At 37.4% G+C, this 22,500-nt stretch overlaps 2 protein-coding genes and 1 pseudogene across 2 annotated transcripts; 2 read left to right on the forward strand and 1 right to left on the reverse strand.

Moving 5' to 3' along the window:
• The first annotated feature begins 5,255 nt into the window (after positions 1-5,255).
• LOC119614076 lies at positions 5,256-7,127 on the forward strand. Its single transcript, XM_037970178.1, is given in 3 exon segments — positions 5,256-6,615; positions 6,618-6,694; positions 6,696-7,127. Coding segments are annotated over 3 exon segments (1,869 nt in total).
• Positions 7,128-9,196: 2,069 nt separating this feature from the next.
• LOC119614077 lies at positions 9,197-14,357 on the reverse strand. The gene is made up of 2 exons (XM_037970179.1): positions 14,310-14,357; positions 9,197-10,783 (listed from the first exon to the last, which is right to left on the reverse strand). The coding sequence occupies exons 1-2, from the start codon at positions 14,355-14,357 to the stop codon at positions 9,197-9,199; spliced, it is 1,635 nt and encodes a 544-aa protein (XP_037826107.1).
• Positions 14,358-18,513: 4,156 nt separating this feature from the next.
• On the forward strand, positions 18,514-19,065 carry LOC119614078 (annotated as a pseudogene).
• The last annotated feature ends 3,435 nt before the right edge of the window (positions 19,066-22,500 follow it).

Genomic DNA, 22,500 nt, shown 5'->3' on the forward strand with positions numbered 1-22,500 from the left:
GTAGTAGTTAGTAGTTAGTTAGTTAGTTAGTTAGTTAGTTAGTTAGTTAGTTAGTTAGTAGTTAGTTAGTTAGTAGTTAGTTAGTTAGTTAGTTAGTTAGTTAGTTAGTTAGTTAGTTAGTTAGTTAGTAGTTAGTTAGTTAGTTAGTTAGTTAGTTAGTTAGTTAGTAGTTAGTTAGTTAGTAGTTAGTTAGTTAGTTAGTTAGTTAGTTAGTTAGTTAGTTAGTTAGTTAGTTAGTAGTTAGTTAGTTAGTTAGTTAGTTAGTTAGTGTTAGTTAGTTAGTTAATTACTTTGCATGCTTTAATAAAGTTCACTTTCCGAACCACCCACCTATTTAGCAAATTTTTGCAATTATAACTTTTACAAATTAAATCTGTAAAATTGTAAAACAAATAATTAGTTACAATCCAGAAGTCATGCATTATAAAACCTTCTTCATAGTTGTAATAACTGCACTTAGCCTACAGCCTTCAACAGCCTGGCCACAGGAAGACGCATTCCTTTATGATATATAGCTGCATTTCCATATCTACATGTCATGCAGGATTTGGTATGGTTTATCAGTAAACAACTGGATGGTGAACAAGATGAGAGAGTAAAATTTGATCAAAGGCATCGGAAACATGACACAACTAACGCAATTTGTTTGGACCCAATTGAGAGATGTGAGAATGATTAAAATACAATCGAAAAGGGGTTATAGGGTGTATTGGTAACGACTGGACTTGAGGATCCCATAATGCTGGTACATCATCGCCATTTAATTGGACGTCATTATAGTGCAACATTTGTGGTATATACCGGGAAAGTTGTGAATCTAAAACCTATAAGAGACTTATGTTATTCATTATATCAAGGAAATTTTGTTAACAGTGTGGTTTATTTTCAAACTATTGAGGGTTTGAAACAAGTATATAGTATAGAAATGTTTCCAAAATTTAAAATGATTAATAGTACCGACTATAAAGAATTTTATCGAGAAATGAAGCAAAGGATTGGTTCTGCTTCCCAAGATGTCCAAGGTTATAAATTCTTTACACCCCTTAAGCAAGATATACCAAATGTCTTTACATTTAGGGATCAAATTGGTAAGGACGTCTTTCAGGGAACTAGTTATTCTATATTAAAGACATTTATACGCAGCATAAATGGTTCCCTGGAGAGGTACGATCATATTGGAGATAATAATACAAATTTATTAAATATCATTAACATGCATGAGGTTTTGCAATTGATACGTCACAAACGTATAGATTTAACCGCTCATGCCTATTCGCTTTTCAACCCGATGATGATTTGGATAAAAGTTATCCTTTAATGGTGGTAAAGTGGTGTCTAATGGTACCATTAAGAAACAAGATTTCTACTTTTTCTATACCCTGCAGCCTTTCGAAGGAAAAGTATGGTATCTGATTGTTATATCATTAATGGCTTTATGTAAAGGATTTTATCTGCAAAAAGTTTAAGTGAGAAGAAACGCCATTTGGCTTAATAATTTTTGTCATATTTTAAACATTTCTCCTACCCGCTCAATTGCCATCAGTCATCTGTCGAGCTATCTTTATTATGTCTCAATATTTTCCTTTGGATTTTTTTTTGTGCTTTTTACACTCTTATCTGGGTAGTGTCTTAACCGTTTCTCTATTTCGTGCCCAAATTAATAATCTAGACGATTTAATAGCCTCCAATCTTTCCGTGATGAATTGATTACGAACTAGAATTCCTCATTCTAGAAGGCTATCACGCCTCTGCCGAATTTATAAAACTTTTAAAGCCCGTAAACTCCTCGACATTTTATAAACATCAAATCTCTTTGAATACTTCTTATGCCTATTTTACTACCGACGATAGATGGCGCTTTTTACACGAATGTCAGAAACATTTAAAGCAGAAACCTTTTAAATTTAGTGATATTTGTTTCGGCTCCTATCATTTGGCTTATCCCATGCAAACGGATTCTCTATATGGCGTGATTTGGAATATTTTCTATTTCATTTACATGCTTCGGGTTTGTTTCAGATGTTCGAGAATAAAGCTTTACAAAATGCTTTTAAGGGGGTCTTCTGAAGCGTTTGGAGGAATCGAAATCCTATACATTTGCAGGGGGGAACAGGGGAGGGAGGGGGGAGAGAGAGGGGCAAAGGGAGGGGGGGGGGGGGGGGGGCGGGAGGGAAGGAAGGGAGGAGAAACGAAAAGAAAAAAGAGAAGAAAAAACGGGGCAAAAGGGGGGAACGGGAAAAGAAGGAAGGAAAAAGGGAGAGGAAGGGGGAGGGAGGGAACGAACGAACGAACGAACGAACGAACGAACGAACGAAAAAACGAAAACGAAACGAACGAACGAACGAAGAAACGAACGAACGAAGAAAACGAACGAAGAAACGAACGAACGAACGAACAACGAACGAACGAACGAACGAACGAACGAACGAACGAACGAAAGACGAACGAACGAAACGAACGAAACGACGAACGAACAACGAACGAACGAACGAACGAAAACGAACGAAACGAACGAACGACGAAACGAACGAACGACGAACGAAAAGAACGAACGAAACGAAAGAAACGAACGAACGCGAACGACAACGACGAACGAACGAACGAACGAACGAACGAACGAACGAACGAAACGAAACGAACGAACTAAAGAACGAACGAACGAAAACGAACGAACGAACGAACGAACAACGAACGAAACGAACGAACTACACGAAAGACAACGAACGAACGAACGAACGAACGAACTGAACAACGAACGAACGAAAACGAACGAACTAACGAACGAACGAACGAACGACAACGAACGAACGAACGAACGAACGAACTAAAACGAACAACGAACAGAACGAACGAACGAACGAACTAACGAACGAACGAACGAACGAACTAACGAACGAACGAAAAACTAACGAACTAACGAACGAAACGAAACGAACGAAAGAACGAAAAACGAACGAACGAACGAACGAACGAACGAAACGAACGAAGAACGAACGAACGAAGAACGAAACGAACGAACGAACGAACGAAACGAACGAACGAACGAACGAAACGAACGAACGAACGAAGAACGAACGACGAACGACGAAACGAACGAACGAACGAACGAAACGAAACGAACGAACGAACGAACGAACGAACGAACGAAACGAACGACGAACGAACGAACGAACGAAAGAAAAAACGAACGAACGAACGAACGAAACGAACGAACGAACGAACGAACGACGAAACGAACGAACGAACGAACGAAACGAACGAACGAAACGAAAAAACTAACTAACTAACTAAATAACGAACTAAATAAACTAAAATAACTAACTAACTAAACTAAACTAACAAACTAACTACTAACTAACTAACTAACTAACTAAACTAACTAAAACTAACTAACTAACTAACAACTAACTAACTACTAACTAACTAACTAAAAAAAACTAACTAACTAACTAAAACTAACTAACTAACTAACTACTAACTAACTAACTAACTAACTAACTAACTAACTAAACGAACTAACTAACTAACTACTACTAACAACTAACTAACTAACTAACTAAAACTAACTAACTACCTAACTAACTAACTAACTAACTAACTAACTAACCTAACTAAACTAACTAACTAACTAACTAACGACTAACTAACTAACTAACTAACTAAGTAACTAAGTAACTAAGTAACTAACTAACTAACTAACTAAACTAACTAACTAACTAACTAACGAACTAAAACTAACTAAAACTAACTAACTAACTAACTAAACTAACTAACTAACTAACTAACTAACTAACTAACAACTAACTAACTAACTAAACTAACTACTAACTAACTAAACTAACTAACTAAACTAACTAACTAACTAACTAACTAACTAACTAACTAACTAACTAAGTAACTAAGTAACTAAGTAACTAACTAACTAACTAACTAACTAACTAACTAAAACGAACGAACTAAACGAAATAACGAACGAAAACGAACGAACGAACTAACGAACTAAAAAAACAAAAAACTAACGAACTAACTAAGAACGACTAACTAACTAAACGAACGAACGAACGAAACGAACGACTAACTAACGAAACGAACGAACGAACGAACGAACGAACGAACGAACTACGAACTAACGAACGAACGAAAAACGAACGAACGAACTAACAACGAACGAACGAAACGAACGAACGAACGAAACTAACGAAAGAACGAACAACGAACGAACTAACGAACGACAACGAACGAACTAACGAACGAAACGAAGAACTACGAACGAACGAACGAAACTAACGAAACGAACGAATAACTAACTAACGAACTAAAACGAACTAACTAACTAAACTACTAACTAACTAACTAACTAACTAACTAACTAAAACTAAAACTAACTAACTAACTAACTAACTAACTAACTAACTAACTAACTAACTAACTAACTAACTAACTAACTAACTACTAACTAACTAACTAACTAACTAACTAACTAACTAACTAACTAACTAACTAACTAACTTAATTAACTGTAGTTAGTGCAATTGTTAGTCCGGATTATAGTCTACTTTGTAGTCTGGACAGTAATACAATCTACAGTCTGTACTATAGTTATTCTTTAGTCAAGTCAACTACAGTCAAGTCTATAGTGTAGATAATAGCCTAGCTTATAGTCTGGTCTATAGTCTCGACTTGATTATAGTCTTAAGTCTGGATTACAGACTTGACTAGAGTTTTGACCAGTGTGGACTATAGTTTAGTCCACTGTTTGGATTATAGTCTGGTCTATAGTTTGGACTTTTGTCTAGTTAATAGACTTGGCTATAGTCAGGACTTGGAGTATACTAAATTCTGGACTATAGCCTAGTCAATAATCTGCAATATAGTCCAGCGTATAGTCTAGTGTTATGACTATGGCCAGTTCCAAGTATTTGACTTCAATATAGATTATTCGAATAATAATAAAAATAGCCGCAATAACGATTAAAATCTTTAAGTTTACTAAATATGTAATCAATTTGTTACACATAAACATTTTGTTTTTCTTCTGCCTGCAATACAGTTCAGACAGTTCGCCGACATTTGTCAAAACCCCTCAATAACAATAACATACCACTTAAAACATGCAATTCCTTGAGGGCATGTTTACATGACCTAACCGGAGTTGTTAACAGGAGTTTTAAAAATAATTTCTTTTGCTTGTTAAAAGGTATTCCTTAAACTTAAAATAACATTAGTGGAATTAGTTTTTGGAAAACTTTATTAACATGAACATCGGAAAAGTAACACTCTTGCTACTGCTAATATTGGCCTTCTGGCGTACGGTGTTGTTGTGGGATATGAAATTTCTACTAAACAATATATTACCTTTGAGTACCATCATGCAAACGCAAGAAATCAATTGGTTTATATCACAACGTTTGGACAGCGAAAGCAGTGAACATTTGGATCAATTTTTCAATACCATACATCGTCATACGCCCATAACACAAATGGTTTTCACCAATAATAGTGATATCAGGATAATAAAAACTACCAGCAAACGCAATTATATGGGCATAGTATTGACTACGGGTCCCTCGGATCCCATAATGTGGCTGCATGATCGTGTACTTTTGGGACGCCACTATTATATGAATTTTGTTATATTGGTTAAGCCTTTGGAAGATTTTACGATAGCCGAGAGAATTTTGCGTAAATTGCATAGAAATAATTTTCAAAATTCCTTTCTCTATGTGGGTTACTTGAATGGTTCTTCCGATTTGTTGGGCATTAATTCTTATCCCGAATTTAAAATTGAATTGCGTACTTATTTCTTAAGGGATTTAAGAAAGACAATGGGTAAAGTATTAGCTGGTGGAATGGATTGTCAAGGCTTTAAGTTTTATACTCCTTTACGTTTGGATTTGCCCGGAGTTTTTCGCTATTACAACAAGCAGAACATAATAGAGAAGCAGGGTATAGCTTATCGCATTTTAAATTTATTCATAAGCTATATAAATGCCTCCATAGAGCCCTATCCAATGCCCGCTGATCACTTAGGAGGCATAGTGGTAAATATGAAGGATACATTGCAATTGATAAGGAATAAAAGCATTTTAATAACGGCCCATGCCTATGCTCTCTTCGAAACTGATGATACCATAGATAAAAGTTATCCCTTAATGGCGGTACGCTGGTGTTTAATGGTCCCACTTAAGAATACCATTTCCACGTTTTATTATCCCATTAAACCTTTTGCCGCTTATGTCTGGTTTATATTGATATTTACCTTCTTTGCATTGGCCACCACCGATTGCTTGTGGATTATATGGGAGAGTCAAAAGGATCCTTCCAAGCGTTCTCACCTAATGTGGCATTTGCGTTGCAGTATTTTAGATAATCTTTGTTATATGCTTAATATATCCGCTTCTAAGAATATAAAACGCCCCACCTGGGTAAGGTTTTTCCTTTATAGCACTGTATTTTTCCAGGCTTTCTTTTTATCTACGGGCTATACCTCCCTGCTGGGTAGTATTTTAGCAGTTACCCTCTTTCGCGATGAAATTAATACCTTGGAGGATCTTATCAAAGCCAACATCTCTACCTTAATAATAGACTACGAATATGATTTTTTGCTAGGGGTCAATTGAACTTACCCTATGATTTTCTTAAACTCATAACACCCGTCGACTCGGCCACGTTTTATCATCATCAATCGCGTTTTAAATCAAACTTATGCCTATTTTGTTACCGATGAAAAATGGCATTTCCTGCAGCTTCAACAAACCACTCTTAAACAGGGTCTTTTTAAGCTCACCGATATCTGTTTTGGTTCTTTTCATTTGGCTTTTCCCATGGAAACGGATTCACCTTTGTGGCGTAATTTGGAATACTTTATCTATAGGGTGCATTCTTCGGGCATGTTACACTATTATGAGAGTATTTCGTTTGAACATGCTGTCTATGCTGGGTATGTGCAACGCTTTACCGGTGGTAATGATTATCAGGCCGCCGGCTTGAGTCATGTATCAATGGTTTTTCTAATGCTGTTGGTGGTGAGTGCTGTTTGTGTTTTAATATTTTTGGGTGAGTGTCTTCATTATAGATTACAGAAAGGTGTGGTAATCTTAGTTTTTAAGTTATTGTTTTGGAAATAAAGTGATCGAATATGAACAAATTGGTTGTTTTGTTTTAGGACGGGGAAAATAAGCTGAACTATCGTATGTACTTGAGGAGTTGGGATCTCGGAAACCAACTTGCAGAATTTTTACCATTTCATTAGCAAATACCTGCAGTTCAGATGTGGACACCTCGCTAGATAGATAGATAGATAGATAGATAGATAGATAGATAGATAGATAGATAGATAGATAGGATAGATAGATAGATAGATAGATAGATAGCTAGATAGATAGATAGATAGTTAGATAGATAGATAGATAGATAGATTAGATAGATAGATAGTAGATAGATAGATAGATAGATAGATAGATAGATCGCTAGCTAGATAGATAGATAGATAGATAGATTAGATAGATAGATAGATAGATAGATAGATAGATAGATAGATAGATAGATAGATAGATAGATAGATAGATAGATAGATAGATAGATAGATAGATAGATAGATAGATAGATAGATAGATAGATAGATAGATAGATGATAGATAGATAGATAGATAGATAGATAGATAGATAGATAGATAGATAGATAGATAGATAGATAGATAGATAGATAGATAGATAGATAGATAGATAGATAGATAGATAGATAGATAGATAGATAGATAGATAGATAGATAGATAGATAGATAGATAGATAGATAGATAGATAGATAGATAGATAGATAGATAGATAGATAGATAGATAGATAGATAGATAGATAGATAGATAGATAGATAGATAGATAGATAGATAGATAGATAGATAGATAGATAGATAGATAGATAGATAGATAGATAGATAGATAGATAGATAGATAGATAGATAGATAGATAGATAGATAGATAGATAGTAGATAGATAGATAGATAGATAGATAGATAGATAGATAGATAGATAGATAGATAGATAGATAGATAGATAGATAGATAGATAGATAGATAGATAGATAGATAGATAGATAGATAGATAGATAGATAGATAGATAGATAGATGATAGATAGATAGATAGATAGATAGATAGATAGGATAGATAGGATAGATAGGATAGATAGGATAGATAGGATAGATAGGATAGATAGGATAGATAGGATAGATAGGATAGATAGGATAGATAGGATAGATAGGATAGATAGGATAGATAGGATAGATAGGATAGATAGGATAGATAGGATAGATAGGATAGATAGGATAGATAGGATAGATAGGATAGATAGGATAGATAGGATAGATAGGATAGATAGGATAGATAGGATAGATAGGATAGATAGGATAGATAGGATAGATAGGATAGATAGGATAGATAGGATAGATAGGATAGATAGGATAGATAGGATAGATAGGATAGATAGGATAGATAGGATAGATAAGTTAGATAAGATAGATAGGATAGATAGGATAGATAGGATAGATAGGATAGATAGGATAGATAGGACAGATAGGATAGATAGGATAGATAGGAGAGATAAGATAGATAGGTTCCAAAATCCATTTTATCAAACTATATCCAATATCGTTCCTAACGATGTGATCTACTATCAAAGTCTGTTTTAGTGAAAAATCATGATTTTTGGATTTCAATTTTGGATTTTAATTTATTATTTTAAAGGTTTACAGTTTCATGGAGGACTAACTTATGTAAGAGTTTAATTCTCCCATTTATGTGTCATGATTCATCATTTTTTAAAACAAAAACCTAAAACCATTTGAAATAAAGAACACGTTTCTTAAATCAAACATTTAATATCTTTATTCTTCAAAATCGAACACTTACTTACAATTCACATATCTTTCGTTTAATCCAAAAAAATCCTTTCCTCAGCGACTCTTTAATAACCACCACTTTCATTTCAAGTATGAAAGCGAAACCAGCCAACATCAAACCCAACCACCAGATAATCCAAATTAAACGAAAAAATGCCAAATTCAAAGGCAGCGGATTCAAATCGATCAATATCATATGAACGTAGCCTATAAATAAGGCATCAGCAAAGGCCTGCGAACGCCAGTGGGTGGTTAAAGCCAAATTGAGAGGCGGACATAATGAAATTCTGCAAAGGTTTGGCTAAATGCGAGTCACGTTGTATGGGAAAGACATGATAGTAGGGACCAATGCAATGGATGAAAGGCGAAAGAGAGGTTTCTTTAAGTATAGCTGCTGTTTGTTAAGGAACGACCAACGATCCGATTGTATGCTATAGCCAAAGGAACTATTGAAACGATCACGATGTTTATCCAATTCACCCTTCGAACTCACCACTATTAGGTCCAAAAACTTTTGAGAATAATTCATTTCCTTCATTTTCTCATACTCATAGTCCATCATCATGAGTGGCAAATTGGCGCGTATGACATCGTCTACAGTGTCGATTTGTTGTTGAGCGGTGGCAGTGGTTAAATAACTGGTCATCTTGGACATGTAGAGATTGGTGGAAAAGAAACCCACAATGAAAAGTAAAATAAATAAAAAGCGTAGACGTATGTAGGGTAGCGTTAGAAGCCTTAGAGGAACTATATAGCAAATGGAGCAAATAGACTGAAGAAATGCTAAGGAAAGATCCCTCTCCCAGGAGGGTGTGCATATCCAAATGCCCACGCCTATATAAAAAACGCTAAAGAATATCAAATACCAACTGTAGGCATGAAAACCTCGCTTCACATACTCATGTTCGGGTGAACGATTCTGATAGGGCACCATAATACACCAGTCATTAATGCCTATAGGATAACTGGCCCCCACTAGAGAAGCTATCATGGCGGTATAGGAATTGACGCCGATTTCTAAATCTTTTTCCTCTACCATATGGATAATGGCATTAATATCCAGTGGCTCCTCATCGGATTTATCCTTGACGGTGTCATTGAAGGTGGCATTAATCGCTTCCACAAAGGCTATAAACAGTTTACCCGACGTACCGCTAATTTCATCCTGCTGGTGTTTGCGAGGAAAGCGAGACATGCGAAATACTCGGGGGTAAGTCGTGGCGTACCATAGTCTGCAATTCATAGCCTTCAAATCTCCGGAAAAATCAACAAAGAAATCAGTAGCTGACCAATCATCAGTCTTATTAACAATATTCCCCACCGGATAAGGATCATACATATAGATATTATTCCTTATAGTAATGAGTACAGTATTTAGGAACTGTTTTTTCCACACCCAATCGTATAACAAACGTATGCTGTCGTAAAATATCGTATACTGCTCGAAGGTATTATAAAACTCATCCGTTTCCACGATGGGGAATAGTATGAAAATAGTCTTAAAATATCTAGCACCCTTCATACTTAAAGCGGCCAATTCCATTATAGGATCCTCTCCCTCCGTGGTCAAGATCAAACACAGCGTAGGAGTACTCAGAAAACCAGCCATTTTACTCGGATCATTAATAATCAATATCGTAGGAGCCGTGGGAAAAGCATCCCAAAAATCCTCAAAGAAAATAGTAGCCGTATCCGTATCTCGAGCCAAACGTTCCGATATAAAGAAAACGAAATTTTTAAACTGATACAGCTCATGTATACCGCTCACCACTTTTATGACTAGTGAGTTATTAACCATTTGAGGATATGGTTGCGTTTCATTGCTCACTAAACTGGCCGATGAGGTGAGTAACAGCAAGGCCGTGGTGTATTTAAAATCATGTTGCAGCTGTAATGTTTTAACAATGCTAAACGACTAACGAGTGTTGGCAGCTGGCGGAGTTTTGTTAACTAAATGTTAACATGTTCAGTTATTTGCAATTCATTTCGTTTTCAAGTGGACAGTTAAGCTATTAATTTTAAGATTGTAAATAATAGAATGGTTGTCATGAAATTTATGGAATTTTTAATCAACTACATGAGAGAAATAGTGGGAGGTGGTAGGAAAAGTTTGGGCACTAGAGAAGTGGATATATAGTGTAGTAATAGTATGGACTATAATCTGGACTATAGTCTAGCCTATAGTTTGTCTATAGTTTAATCTATAGTCTGAACTATATTCGTGTCTATAGTCTGGACTATAGTCTAGTCTATAGTCTGTACTATAGGTGGACTATAGGTTAGTCTATAGTCTGGACTAAAGGTTAGTCTATAGTCTGGACTATAGATTAGTCTATAGTCTGGACTAAAGTCTATACTATTGTCTAGAATATAGACTAGACGATAGTCTAGTCTATAGTCCGGACTATAGTCTAGTCTGTAGTCTGGACTATAGTCTAGTCTATAATCTGGACTATAGTCTAGTCTTTAGTCCGGACTATAGTCTAGTCTATAGGCTGGACCATAGTCTAGTCTATAGTCTGCCCTATAGTCTAGTCTAGAGTCTAGACTATATAGTCTGGACTATAGTCTATGGCCTGGACTGTAGTATAGTTTATAGTTTTGACTGGATCTATAGTTTGGACTATAATCTAGTCTACAGTCTGGTCTTTAGTCTGGACAGGAATCTAATCTATAGTTTGGACTATAGTCTAGTCTATAGTCTGGTCCATAGTCTAGTCTATAGTTTGTTTTGTAGTCTAGTCTATAATCTTGTCTGTAGTCTAGTCTATAGTCTGGACTATAGTTTGGACTATAGTTGAGTTCTAAAGTCTGAACTATATTCGTGTCTCTAGTCTGGACTATAGTCTAGTCCACAGTCTGTACTATAGATTAGTCTATAGAGTGGACTATAGATTAGTCTACAATCTGGACTATAGTCTAGCATCTGTACTATAGGTTAGTCTATAGAGTGGACTATAGATTAGTCTACAATCTGGACTATAGTCTAGCATATAGTCTATACTATTGTCTAGAATATAGACTATTCTATAGTCTGGGACTATGACCTTTAATCTGAGCAATATTCTAGTCTATAGTCTAAACTATAGTCTAGTCTATGATCTCGGCTAGACTATATTCTATAGCCTGGACTTTTGTTTAGAGTATAGTCTTGACTGGGATCTATTCTGTAGTTTGGACTATAATTAGTCTACAATCTGGTCTGTAGTCTAGTCTATAGTCTTGACAGGAATCTAATCTGTAGTCCAACAATAGTCTAGTATATAGTCTGGTCTATAGTCTGATCTGTAGTCTAGTCTATATTCTAGTTATAGTCTGGATTATAGTCTAGTCGATAGTCTGCACTATAGTCTGTATTCTAAGTTATATTCTAGTCTATAGTCTGAATTATATTATAGTCTATGATCTAGACTATAGTCTAGTCTATGATCTGGACTATAGTCTAGTCTGTAGTCTGAACTTTAGTCTAGTCTATAATCTGGACTACAGTCTGGTCTATAGCCTAGACTATAGTATAGTCTATAGTCTGGGACTATATTCTGGACTATAATCTAGTCTATAGTCTGGACTATAGTCTAGTCTATAGTCTGGACTATAGTTTAGTCTATAGTCTGGACTATAGTTTAGTCTATAGTCTGGACTATAGTTATAGTCTATAATCTGGTCTATAGTATAGTCTATATTCTGGACTATAGTCTAGAGTATAGTCTGGACTTTAGTCTAGTCAATAGTCTGGACTCTAGTATAGTCTGTATTCTGGACTATTGTCTAGTCTACAGTCTGGACTATAGTCTAGGCTATAGTCTGGACTATAGTCTGCACTATAATCTAGTCTATAGTCTGGACTATACTCTAGTCTAGACTATAGTCTAGTCTATAGTCTAGTCTAGACTTTAGTCTAGTCTATAGTCTAGACTTTAGTCCGGACTTTTGTTTATTCTATAGTCTGGACTATAGTCTGGTCTATAGTTTAGACTTTTGTCTAGTCTGTAGTCTGAACTGTAGAATATTTTATAGTAGAACTCTAGTCTTGTCTATAGTTTAGTCTATAGCAAAGTCCACTGTAATGCCAGTATACCATCTAAATGGTATAATCCATTCTCTTGAACTTTTAAAACACACCTCGCATTTTTTTTAACATTTTACAGTTATATTGTCTGGTAAATAATAAAAATGTAAATATTTCATTTCATGTACATAATTTGTTTTATTTGATGACATTTTGCTAGTAGGCGTAGAAATGCATAAGATTAGTTTTGGATTTAACAACGATTTAGATAAGCAATCTGTCATAATTTGTTCTATTTGTTTAGGACAGTTAATAAAGGGTAATGCTAAAAAGCTTAGTTAATATTTCTAGTCTATAGCCTAGTCTATAGACTAGTCTATAGTTTAGTCTGTAGTCTTGTTTATAGATTAGTCAATAGTCTTGTTTGTAGTCTAGTCTATATTCTAGTCTGTGGTCTAGTCTATAGTCTAGTCAACATTATGATGGGGCCACCCTATATGTTTTTGAACTAAATAGTTGAATAGAAAATGAACATATTTCAAAATTACTATAGACTCCTTTAAATATGGCTATGAGCAACGCAACATTGTAGTTTAACGACAACACTTCATTTGTCAAGTGAAAGTAAAACAAAATGGCTATAAAACCTGCTAAAATGTTTTCCAACAGTTTCCATTTTTTTTATAATAAATTTACTATAGTTTTAAACGAAATAATGATTTGCTTTCATGTTCTCATATTAAATTTTTTGAAAAACTAATTAAAGACCTAACGGATCATATTGTTGTTGTTGATTTCAGATGCATCAATATTACGAAACTCTAACGTACAATGTGGCGATGCCCAACAGTTGATTGCAATCGACATTCTAAAGGTATGGCAACCGCTAGATCGACCACCTTGCAACATATTTAAATATGGGCCGAACAATGATTCTCAAATTCCCGTGTAGTTTCCGCTTAATTATTGAGCTGTACCGTAATATATTGAGCCAATCTTAGTCTTCCAACTAAACTGCACTAAATTGTTTACCTTAGTACCTTAACTAGGCAAAAAACGTTTAGATGGTTTGACCAAATATGACTTGCTATGTTGAAAGATTCCAGACGTTTTCAGTGTCCCCATAATACTGCCAAATGTAAGTTTGTCTATTGTTATATTTGTTCTGATTTTAATAGAAGTTTCTAATGGTTCTTCACATCTACTGTTACCAATATGGCCTTTAGATTTGAAACGTATGCCAACATTTATGACCATGAACTTAAATGGTTCAGTGACCATTTAAGTTCATGGTCATAAATGTTGGCATACGTTTCAAATCTAAAGGCCATATTGGTAACAGTAGATGTGAAGAACCATTAGAAACTATTAAAATCAGAACAAATATAACAATAGACAAACTTACATTGGCAGTATTATGGGGACACTGAAAACGTCTGGAATCTTTCAACATAGCAAGTCATATTTGGTCAAACCATCTAAACGTTTTTTGCCTAGTTAAGGTACTAAGGTAAACAATTTAGTGCAGTTTAGTTGGAAGACTAAGATTGGCTCAAGATATTTACGGTACAGCTCAATAATTAAGCGGAAACTACACGGGAATTTGAGAATACATTGTTCGGCCCATATTTAAATATGTTGCAAGGTGGTCGATCTAGCGGTTGCCATACCTTTAGAATGTCGATTGCAATCAACTGTTGGGCATCGCCACATTGTACGTTAGAGTTTCGTAATATATTGATGCATCTGAAATCAACAACAACAATATGATCCGTTAGGTCTTTAATTAGTTTTTCAAAAATTTAATATGAGAACATGAAAGCAATCATTATTTCGTTTAAAACTATAGTAAATTTATTATAAAAAAATGGAAAACTGTTGGAAAACATTTTAGCAGGTTTTATAGCCATTTTGTTTTACTTTCACTTGACAAATGAAGTGTTGTCGTTAAACTACAATGTTGCGTTGCTCATAGCCATATTTAAAGGAGTCTATAGTAATTTTGAAATATGTTCATTTTCTATTCAACTATTAGTTCAAAAACATAGGGTGGCCCCATCATAATGTTGACTAGACTATAGACTAGACCACAGACTAGAATATAGACTAGACTACAAACAAGACTATTGACTAATCTATAAACAAGACTACAGACTAAACTATAGACTAGTCTATAGACTAGGCTATAGACTAGAAATATTAACTAAGCTTTTTAGCATTACCCTTTATTAACTGTCCTAAACAAATAGAAACAAATTATGACAGATTGCTATCTAAATCGTTGTTAAATCCAAAACTAATCTTATGCATTTCTACGCCTACTAGCAAAATGTCATCAAATAAAACAAATTATGTACATGAAATGAAATATTTACATTTTTATTTATTTACCAGACAATATAACTGTAAAATGTTAAAAAAATGCGAGGTGTGTTTTAAAAGTTCAAGAGAATGGATTATACCATTTAGATGGTATACTGGCATTACAGTGGACTTTGCTATAGACTAAACTATAGACAAGACTAGAGTTCTACTATAAAAATTCTACAGTTCAGACTACAGACTAGACAAAAGTCTAAACTATAGACCAGACTATAGTCCAGACTATAGAATAAACAAAAGTCCGGACTAAAGTCTAGACTATAGACTAGACTAAAGTCTAGACTAGACTATAGACTAGACTATAGTCTAGACTAGAGTATAGTCCAGACTATAGACTAGATTATAGTGCAGACTATAGTCCAGACTATAGCCTAGACTATAGTCCAGACTGTAGACTAGACAATAGTCCAGAATACAGACTATACTAGAGTCCAGACTATTGACTAGACTAAAGTCCAGACTATACTCTAGACTATAGTCCAGAATATAGACTATACTATAGACCAGATTATAGACTAGACTATAGTCCAGACTATAGACTAAACTATAGTCCAGACTATAGACTAAACTATAGTCCAGACTATAGACTAGACTATAGTCCAGACTATAGACTAGATTATAGTCCAGAATATAGTCCAGACTATAGACTATACTATAGTCTAGGCTATAGACCAGACTGTAGTCCAGATTATAGACTAGACTAAAGTTCAGACTACAGACTAGACTATAGTCCAGATCATAGACTAGACTATAGTCTAGATCATAGACTATAATATAATTCAGACTATAGACTAGAATATAACTTAGAATACAGACTATAGTGCAGACTATCGACTAGACTATAATCCAGACTATAAACTAGAATATAGACTAGACTACAGATCAGACTATAGACCAGACTATATACTAGACTATTGTTGGACTACAGATTAGATTCCTGTCAAGACTATAGACTAGACTACAGACCAGATTGTAGACTAGATTATAGTCCAAACTACAGAATAGATCCCAGTCAAGACTATACTCTAAACAAAAGTCCAGGCTATAGAATATAGTCTAGCCGAGATCATAGACTAGACTATAGTTTAGACTATAGACTAGAATATTGCTCAGATTAAAGGTCATAGTCCAGACTATAGAATAGTCTATATTCTAGACAATAGTATAGACTATATGCTAGACTATAGTCCAGATTGTAGACTAATCTATAGTCCACTCTATAGACTAACCTATAGTACAGATGCTAGACTATAGTCCAGATTGTAGACTAATCTATAGTCCACTCTATAGACTAATCTATAGTACAGACTGTGGACTAGACTATAGTCCAGACTATAGACACGAATATAGTTCAGACTTTAGACTCAACTATAGTCCAAACTATAGTCCAGACTATAGACTAGACTACAGAAGATTATAGACTAGACTACAAAACAAACTATAGACTAGACTATGGACCAGACTATAGACTAGACTATAGTCCAAACTATAGATTAGATTCCTGTCCAGACTAAAGACCAGACTGTAGACTAGATTATAGTCCAAACTATAGATCCAGTCAAAACTATAAACTATACTACAGTCCAGGCCATAGACTATAGTCCAGACTATATAGTCTAGACTCTAGACTAGACTATAGGGCAGACTATAGACTAGACTATGGTCCAGCCTATAGACTAGACTATAGTCCGGACTAAAGACTAGACTATAGTCCAGATTATAGACTAGACTATAGTCCAGACTACAGACTAGACTATAGTCCGGACTATAGACTAGACTATCGTCTAGTCTATATTCTAGACAATAGTATAGACTTTAGTCCAGACTATAGACTAATCTATAGTCCAGACTATAGACTAACCTTTAGTCCAGACTATAGACTAACCTATAGTCCACCTATAGTACAGACTATAGACTAGACTATAGTCCAGACTATAGACACGAATATAGTTCAGACTATAGATTAAACTATAGACCAAACTATAGGCTAGACTATAGTCCAGATATAGTCCATACTATTAACTACACTATATATCCACTTCTCTAGTGCCCAAACTTTTCCTACCACCTCCCACTATTTCTCTCATGTAGTTGATTAAAAATTCCATAAATTTCATGACACCATTCTATTATTTACAATCTTAAAATTAATAGCTTAACTGTCCACTTGAAAACGAAATGAATTGCAAATAACTGAACATGTTAACATTTAGTTAACAAAACTCCGCCAGCTGCCAACACTCGTTAGTCGTTTAGCATTGTTAAAACATTACAGCTGCAACATGATTTTAAATACAACCACGGCCTTGCTGTTACTCACCTCATCGGCCAGTTTATTGAGCAATGAAACGCAACCATATCCTCAAATGGTTAATAACTCACTAGTCATAAAAGTGGTGAGCGGTATACATGAGCTGTATCAGTTTAAAAATTTCGTTTTCTTTATATCGGAACGTTTGGCTCGAGATACGGATACGGCTACTATTTTCTTTGAGGATTTTGGGATGCTTTTCCCACGGCTCCTACGATATTGATTATTAATGATCCGAGTAAAATGGCTGGTTTTCTGAGTCCTACGCTGTGTGTTTGATCTTGACCACGGAGGGAGAGGATCCTATAATGGAATTGGCCGCTTTAAGTATGAAGGGTGCTAGATATTTTAAGACTATTTTCATACTTCCCCATCGTGGAAACGGATGAGTTTTATAATACCTTCGAGCAGTATACGATATTTTACGACAGCATACGTTTGTTATACGATTGGGTGTGGAAAAAACAGTTCCTAAATACTGTACTCATTACTATAAGGAATAATATCTATATGTATGATCCTTATCCGGTGGGGAATATTGTTAATAAGACTGATGATTGGTCAGCTACTGATTTCTTTGTTGATTTTTCCGGAGATTTTGAAGGCTATGAATTGGCCGACTATGGTACGCCACGACTTACCCCGAGTATTTCGCATGTCTCGCTTTCCTCGCAAACACCAGCAGGATGAAATTAGCGGTACGTCGGGTAAACTGTTTTATAGCCTTTGTGGAAGCGATTAATGCCACCTTCAATGACACCGTCAAGGATAAATCCGATGAGGAGCCACTGGCTATTAATGCCATTATCCATATGGTAGAGGAAAAGATTTAGAAATCGGCGTCAATTTCCTATACCGCCATGAAGCTTCTCTAGTGGGGGCCAGTTATCCTATAGGCATTAATGACTGGTGTATTATGGTGCCCTATCAGAATCGTTCACCCGAACATGAGTATGTGAAGCGAGGTTTTCATGCCTACAGTTGGTATTTGATATTCTTTAGCGTTTTTTATATAGGCGTGGGCATTTGGATATGCACACCCTCCTGGGAGAGGGATCTTTCCTTAGCATTTCTTCAGTCTATTTGCTCCATTTGCTATATAGTTCCTCTAAGGCTTTCTAACGCTACCCTACATACGTCTACGCTTTTTATTTATTTTACTTTTCATTGTGGGTTTCTTTTCCACCAATCTCTACATGTCCAAGATGACCAGTTATTTAACCACTGCCACCGCTCAACAACAAATCGACACTGTAGACGATGTCATACGCGCCAATTTGCCACTCATGATGATGGACTATGAGTATGAGAAATGAAGGAAATGAATTATTCTCAAAAGTTTTTGGACCTAATAGTGGTGAGTTCGAAGGGTGAATTGGATAACATCGTGATCGTTTCAATAGTTCCTTTGGCTATAGCATACAATCGGATCGTTGGTCGTTCCTTAACAAACAGCAGCTATACTTAAAGAAACCTCTCTTTCGCCTTTCATCCATTTGCATTGGTCCCTACTATCATGTCTTTCCCATACAACGTGACTCGCATTTAGCCAAACCTTTGCAGAATTTCATTATGTCCGCCTCTCAATTTGGCTTTACCACCCACTGGCGTTCGCAGGCCTTGCTGATGCCTTATTTATAGGCTACGTTCATATGATATTGATCGATTTGAATCCGCTGCCTTTGAATTTGGCATTTTTTCGTTTAATTTGGATTATCTGGTGGTTGGGTTTGATGTTGGCTGGTTTCGCTTTCATACTTGAAATGAAAGTGGTGGTTATTAAAGAGTCGCTGAGGAAAGGATTTTTTTGGATTAAACGAAAGATATGTGAATTGTAAGTAAGTGTTCGATTTTGAAGAATAAAGATATTAAATGTTTTGATTTAAGAAACGTGTTCTTTATTTCAAATGGTTTTAGGTTTTTGTTTTAAAAAATGATGAATCATGACACATAAATGGGAGAATTAAACTCTTACATAAGTTAGTCCTCCATGAAACTGTAAACCTTTAAAATAATAAATTAAAATCCAAAATTGAAATCCAAAAATCATGATTTTTCACTAAAACAGACTTGATAGTAGAGCACATCGTTAGGAACGAGAGGGAGAGAGGGGGAGAAAAGGGAGGGGGAACCGAGCGAGCGGAGCGCGAGCGAGCCGAGCGAGCCGAGCGGGCCGAGCGAGCCGAGCGACGAGCGAGCCGAGCGAGCCGAGCGAGCCGAGCGAGCGGAGCGAACGGAGCGAGCCGAGCGAGCCGAGAGAGCGAGCGAGCCGAGGACGAGCGAGCGAGCGAGCCGAGCGAGCCGAGCGAGCCGAGCGAGCCGAGCGAGCCGAGCGAGCCGAGCGAGCCGAGCGAGCCGAGCGAGCCGAGCGAGCCGAGCGAGCGAGCGAGCCGAGCGAGCGAGCGAGCCGAGCGAGCGAGCGAGCCGAGCGAGCGAGCGAGCCGAGCGAGCCGAGCGAGCCGAGCGAGCCGAGCGAGCCGAGCGAGCCGAGCGAGCCGAGCGAGCCGAGCGAGCCGAGCGAGCGAGCGAGCCGAGCGAGCGAGCGAGCCGAGCGAGCCGAGCGAGCCGAGCGAGCGAGCGAGCCGAGCGAGCGAGCGAGCGAGAGAGCGAGCGAGCGAGCGAGCGAGCGAGCGAGCGAGCGAGCGAGCGAGCGAGCGAGCGAGCGAGCGAGAGAGCGAGCGAGCGAGCGAGCGAGCGAGCGAGCGAGCGAGCGAGCGAGCGAGAGAGCGAGGAGCGAGCGAGCGAGCGAGCGAGCGAGCGAGCGAGCGAGCGAGCGAGCGCGAGCGAGCGAGCGAGCGAGCGAGCGAGCGAGCGAGCGAGCGAGCGAGCGAGCGAGCGAGCGAGCGAGCGAGCGAGCGAGCGAGAGAGAGAGCGAGCGAGCGAGCGAGCGAGCGAGCGAGAGAGCGAGCGAGGCGAGCGAGCGAGCGAGCGAGCGAGCGAGCGAGCGAGCGAGCGAGCGAGCGAGCGAGCGAGCGAGCGAGCGAGCGAGCGAGCGAGCGAGCGAGCGAGCGAGCGAGCGAGCGAGCGAGCGAGCGAGCGAGCGAGCGAGCGAGCGAGCGAGAGAGCGAGCGAGCGAGCGAGCGAGCGAGCGAGCGAGCGAGCGAGCGAGCGAGCGAGCGAGCGAGCGAGCGAGCGAGAGAGCGAGCGAGCGAGCGGAGCGAGCGAGCGAGCGAGCGAGCGATCGAGCGAGCGAGCGAGCGAGCGAGCGAGCGAGCGAGCGAGCGAGCAGCATCGAGCGAGCGAGCAGCAGCGAGCTATCTATCGTATATCTATCTATATAGCCTATCGATCTATCGATCTAGCTATCTATCTATCTATCTATCTTCATCTATACTATCATCATCTATCTATCTATCTATCTATCTAGCGAGGTGTCCACATCTGAACTGCAGGTATTTGCTAATGAAATGGTAAAAATTCTGCAAGTTGGTTTCCGAGATCCCAACTCCTCAAAGTACATACGATAGTTCAGCTTATTTTCCCGTCCTAAAACAAAACAACCAATTTGTTCCATATTCGATCACTTTATTTCCAAAACAATAACTTAAAACTAAGATTACCACCACCTTTCTGTAATCTATAATGAAGACACTCACCCAAAAATATTTAAAACACAAACAGCACTCACCACCAACAGCATTAGAAAAACCATTGATACATGACTCAAGCCGGCGGCCTGATAATCATTACCACCGGTATAAGCGTTGCACATACCCAGCATAGACAGCATGTTCAAACGAATACTCTCATAATAGTGTAACATGCCCGAAGAATGCACCCTATAGATAAAGTATTCCAATTACGCCACAAAGGTGAATCCGTTTCCATGGGAAAAGCCAAATGAAAAGAACCAAAACAGATATCGGTGAGCTTAAAAAGACCCTGTTTAAGAGTGGTTTGTTGAAGCTGCAGGAAATGCCATTTTTCATCGGTAACAAAATAGGCATAAGTTTGATTTTAAACGCGATTGATGATGATAAAACGTGGCCGAGTCGACGGGTGTTATGAGTTTAAGAAAATCATAGGGTAAGTTCAATTGACCCCCCTAGCAAAAATCATATTCGTAGTCTATTATTAAGGTAGAGATGGTTGGCTTTGATAAGATCCTCCAAGGTATTAATTTCATCGCGAAAGAGGGGTAACTGCTAAAATACTACCCAGCAGGGAGGTATAGCCCGTAGATAAAAAGAAGCCTGGAAAATACAGTGCTATAAAGGAAAAACCTTACCCAGGTGGGGCGTTTTATATTCTTAGAAGCGGATATATTAAGCATATAACAAAGATTATCTAAAATACTGCAACGCAAATGCCACATAGGTGAGAACGCTTGGAAGGATCCTTTTGACTCTCCCATATAATCCACAAGCAATCGGTGGTGGCCAATGCAAAGAAGGTAAATATCAATATAAACCAGACATAAGCGGCAAAAGGTTTAATGGGATAATAAAACGTGGAAATGGTATTCTTAAGTGGGACCATTAAACACCAGCGTACCGCCATTAAGGGATAACTTTTATCCTATGGTATCATCAGTTTCGAAGAGAGCATAGGCATGGGCCGTTATTAAAATGCTTTTATTTCCTTATCAATTGCAATGTATCCTTCATATTTACCACTATGCCTCCTAAGTGATCAGCGGGCATTGGATAGGGCTCTATGGAGGCATTTATATAGCTTATGAATAAATTTAAAATGCGATAAGCTATACCCTGCTTCTCTATTATGTTCTGCTTGTTGTAATAGCGAAAAACTCCGGGCAAATCCAAACGTAAAGGAGTATAAAACTTAAAGCCTTGACAATCCATTCCACCAGCTAATACTTTACCCATTGTCTTTCTTAAATCCCTTAAGAAATAAGTACGCAATTCAATTTTAATTCGGGATAAGAATTAATGCCCAACAA

This window comes from Lucilia sericata, unplaced genomic scaffold, assembly GCF_015586225.1.
Source record: "Lucilia sericata isolate MDLA Ls3-8-SP2 unplaced genomic scaffold, ASM1558622v1 Contig002565F_arrow, whole genome shotgun sequence".
NCBI lineage: Eukaryota > Metazoa > Arthropoda > Insecta > Diptera > Calliphoridae > Lucilia > Lucilia sericata.

Bases quoted from the DNA above. Each gene is read 5' to 3' on its own strand.
- LOC119614077 (XM_037970179.1), bottom strand. From the start codon at position 14,357: ATGTTGAAAGATTCCAGACGTTTTCAGTGTCCCCATAATACTGCCAAT. The intron at 10,784-14,309 runs GTAAGTTTGTCT...AAAACATTACAG, and splicing joins GTCCCCATAATACTGCCAAT to CTGCAACATGATTTTAAATA.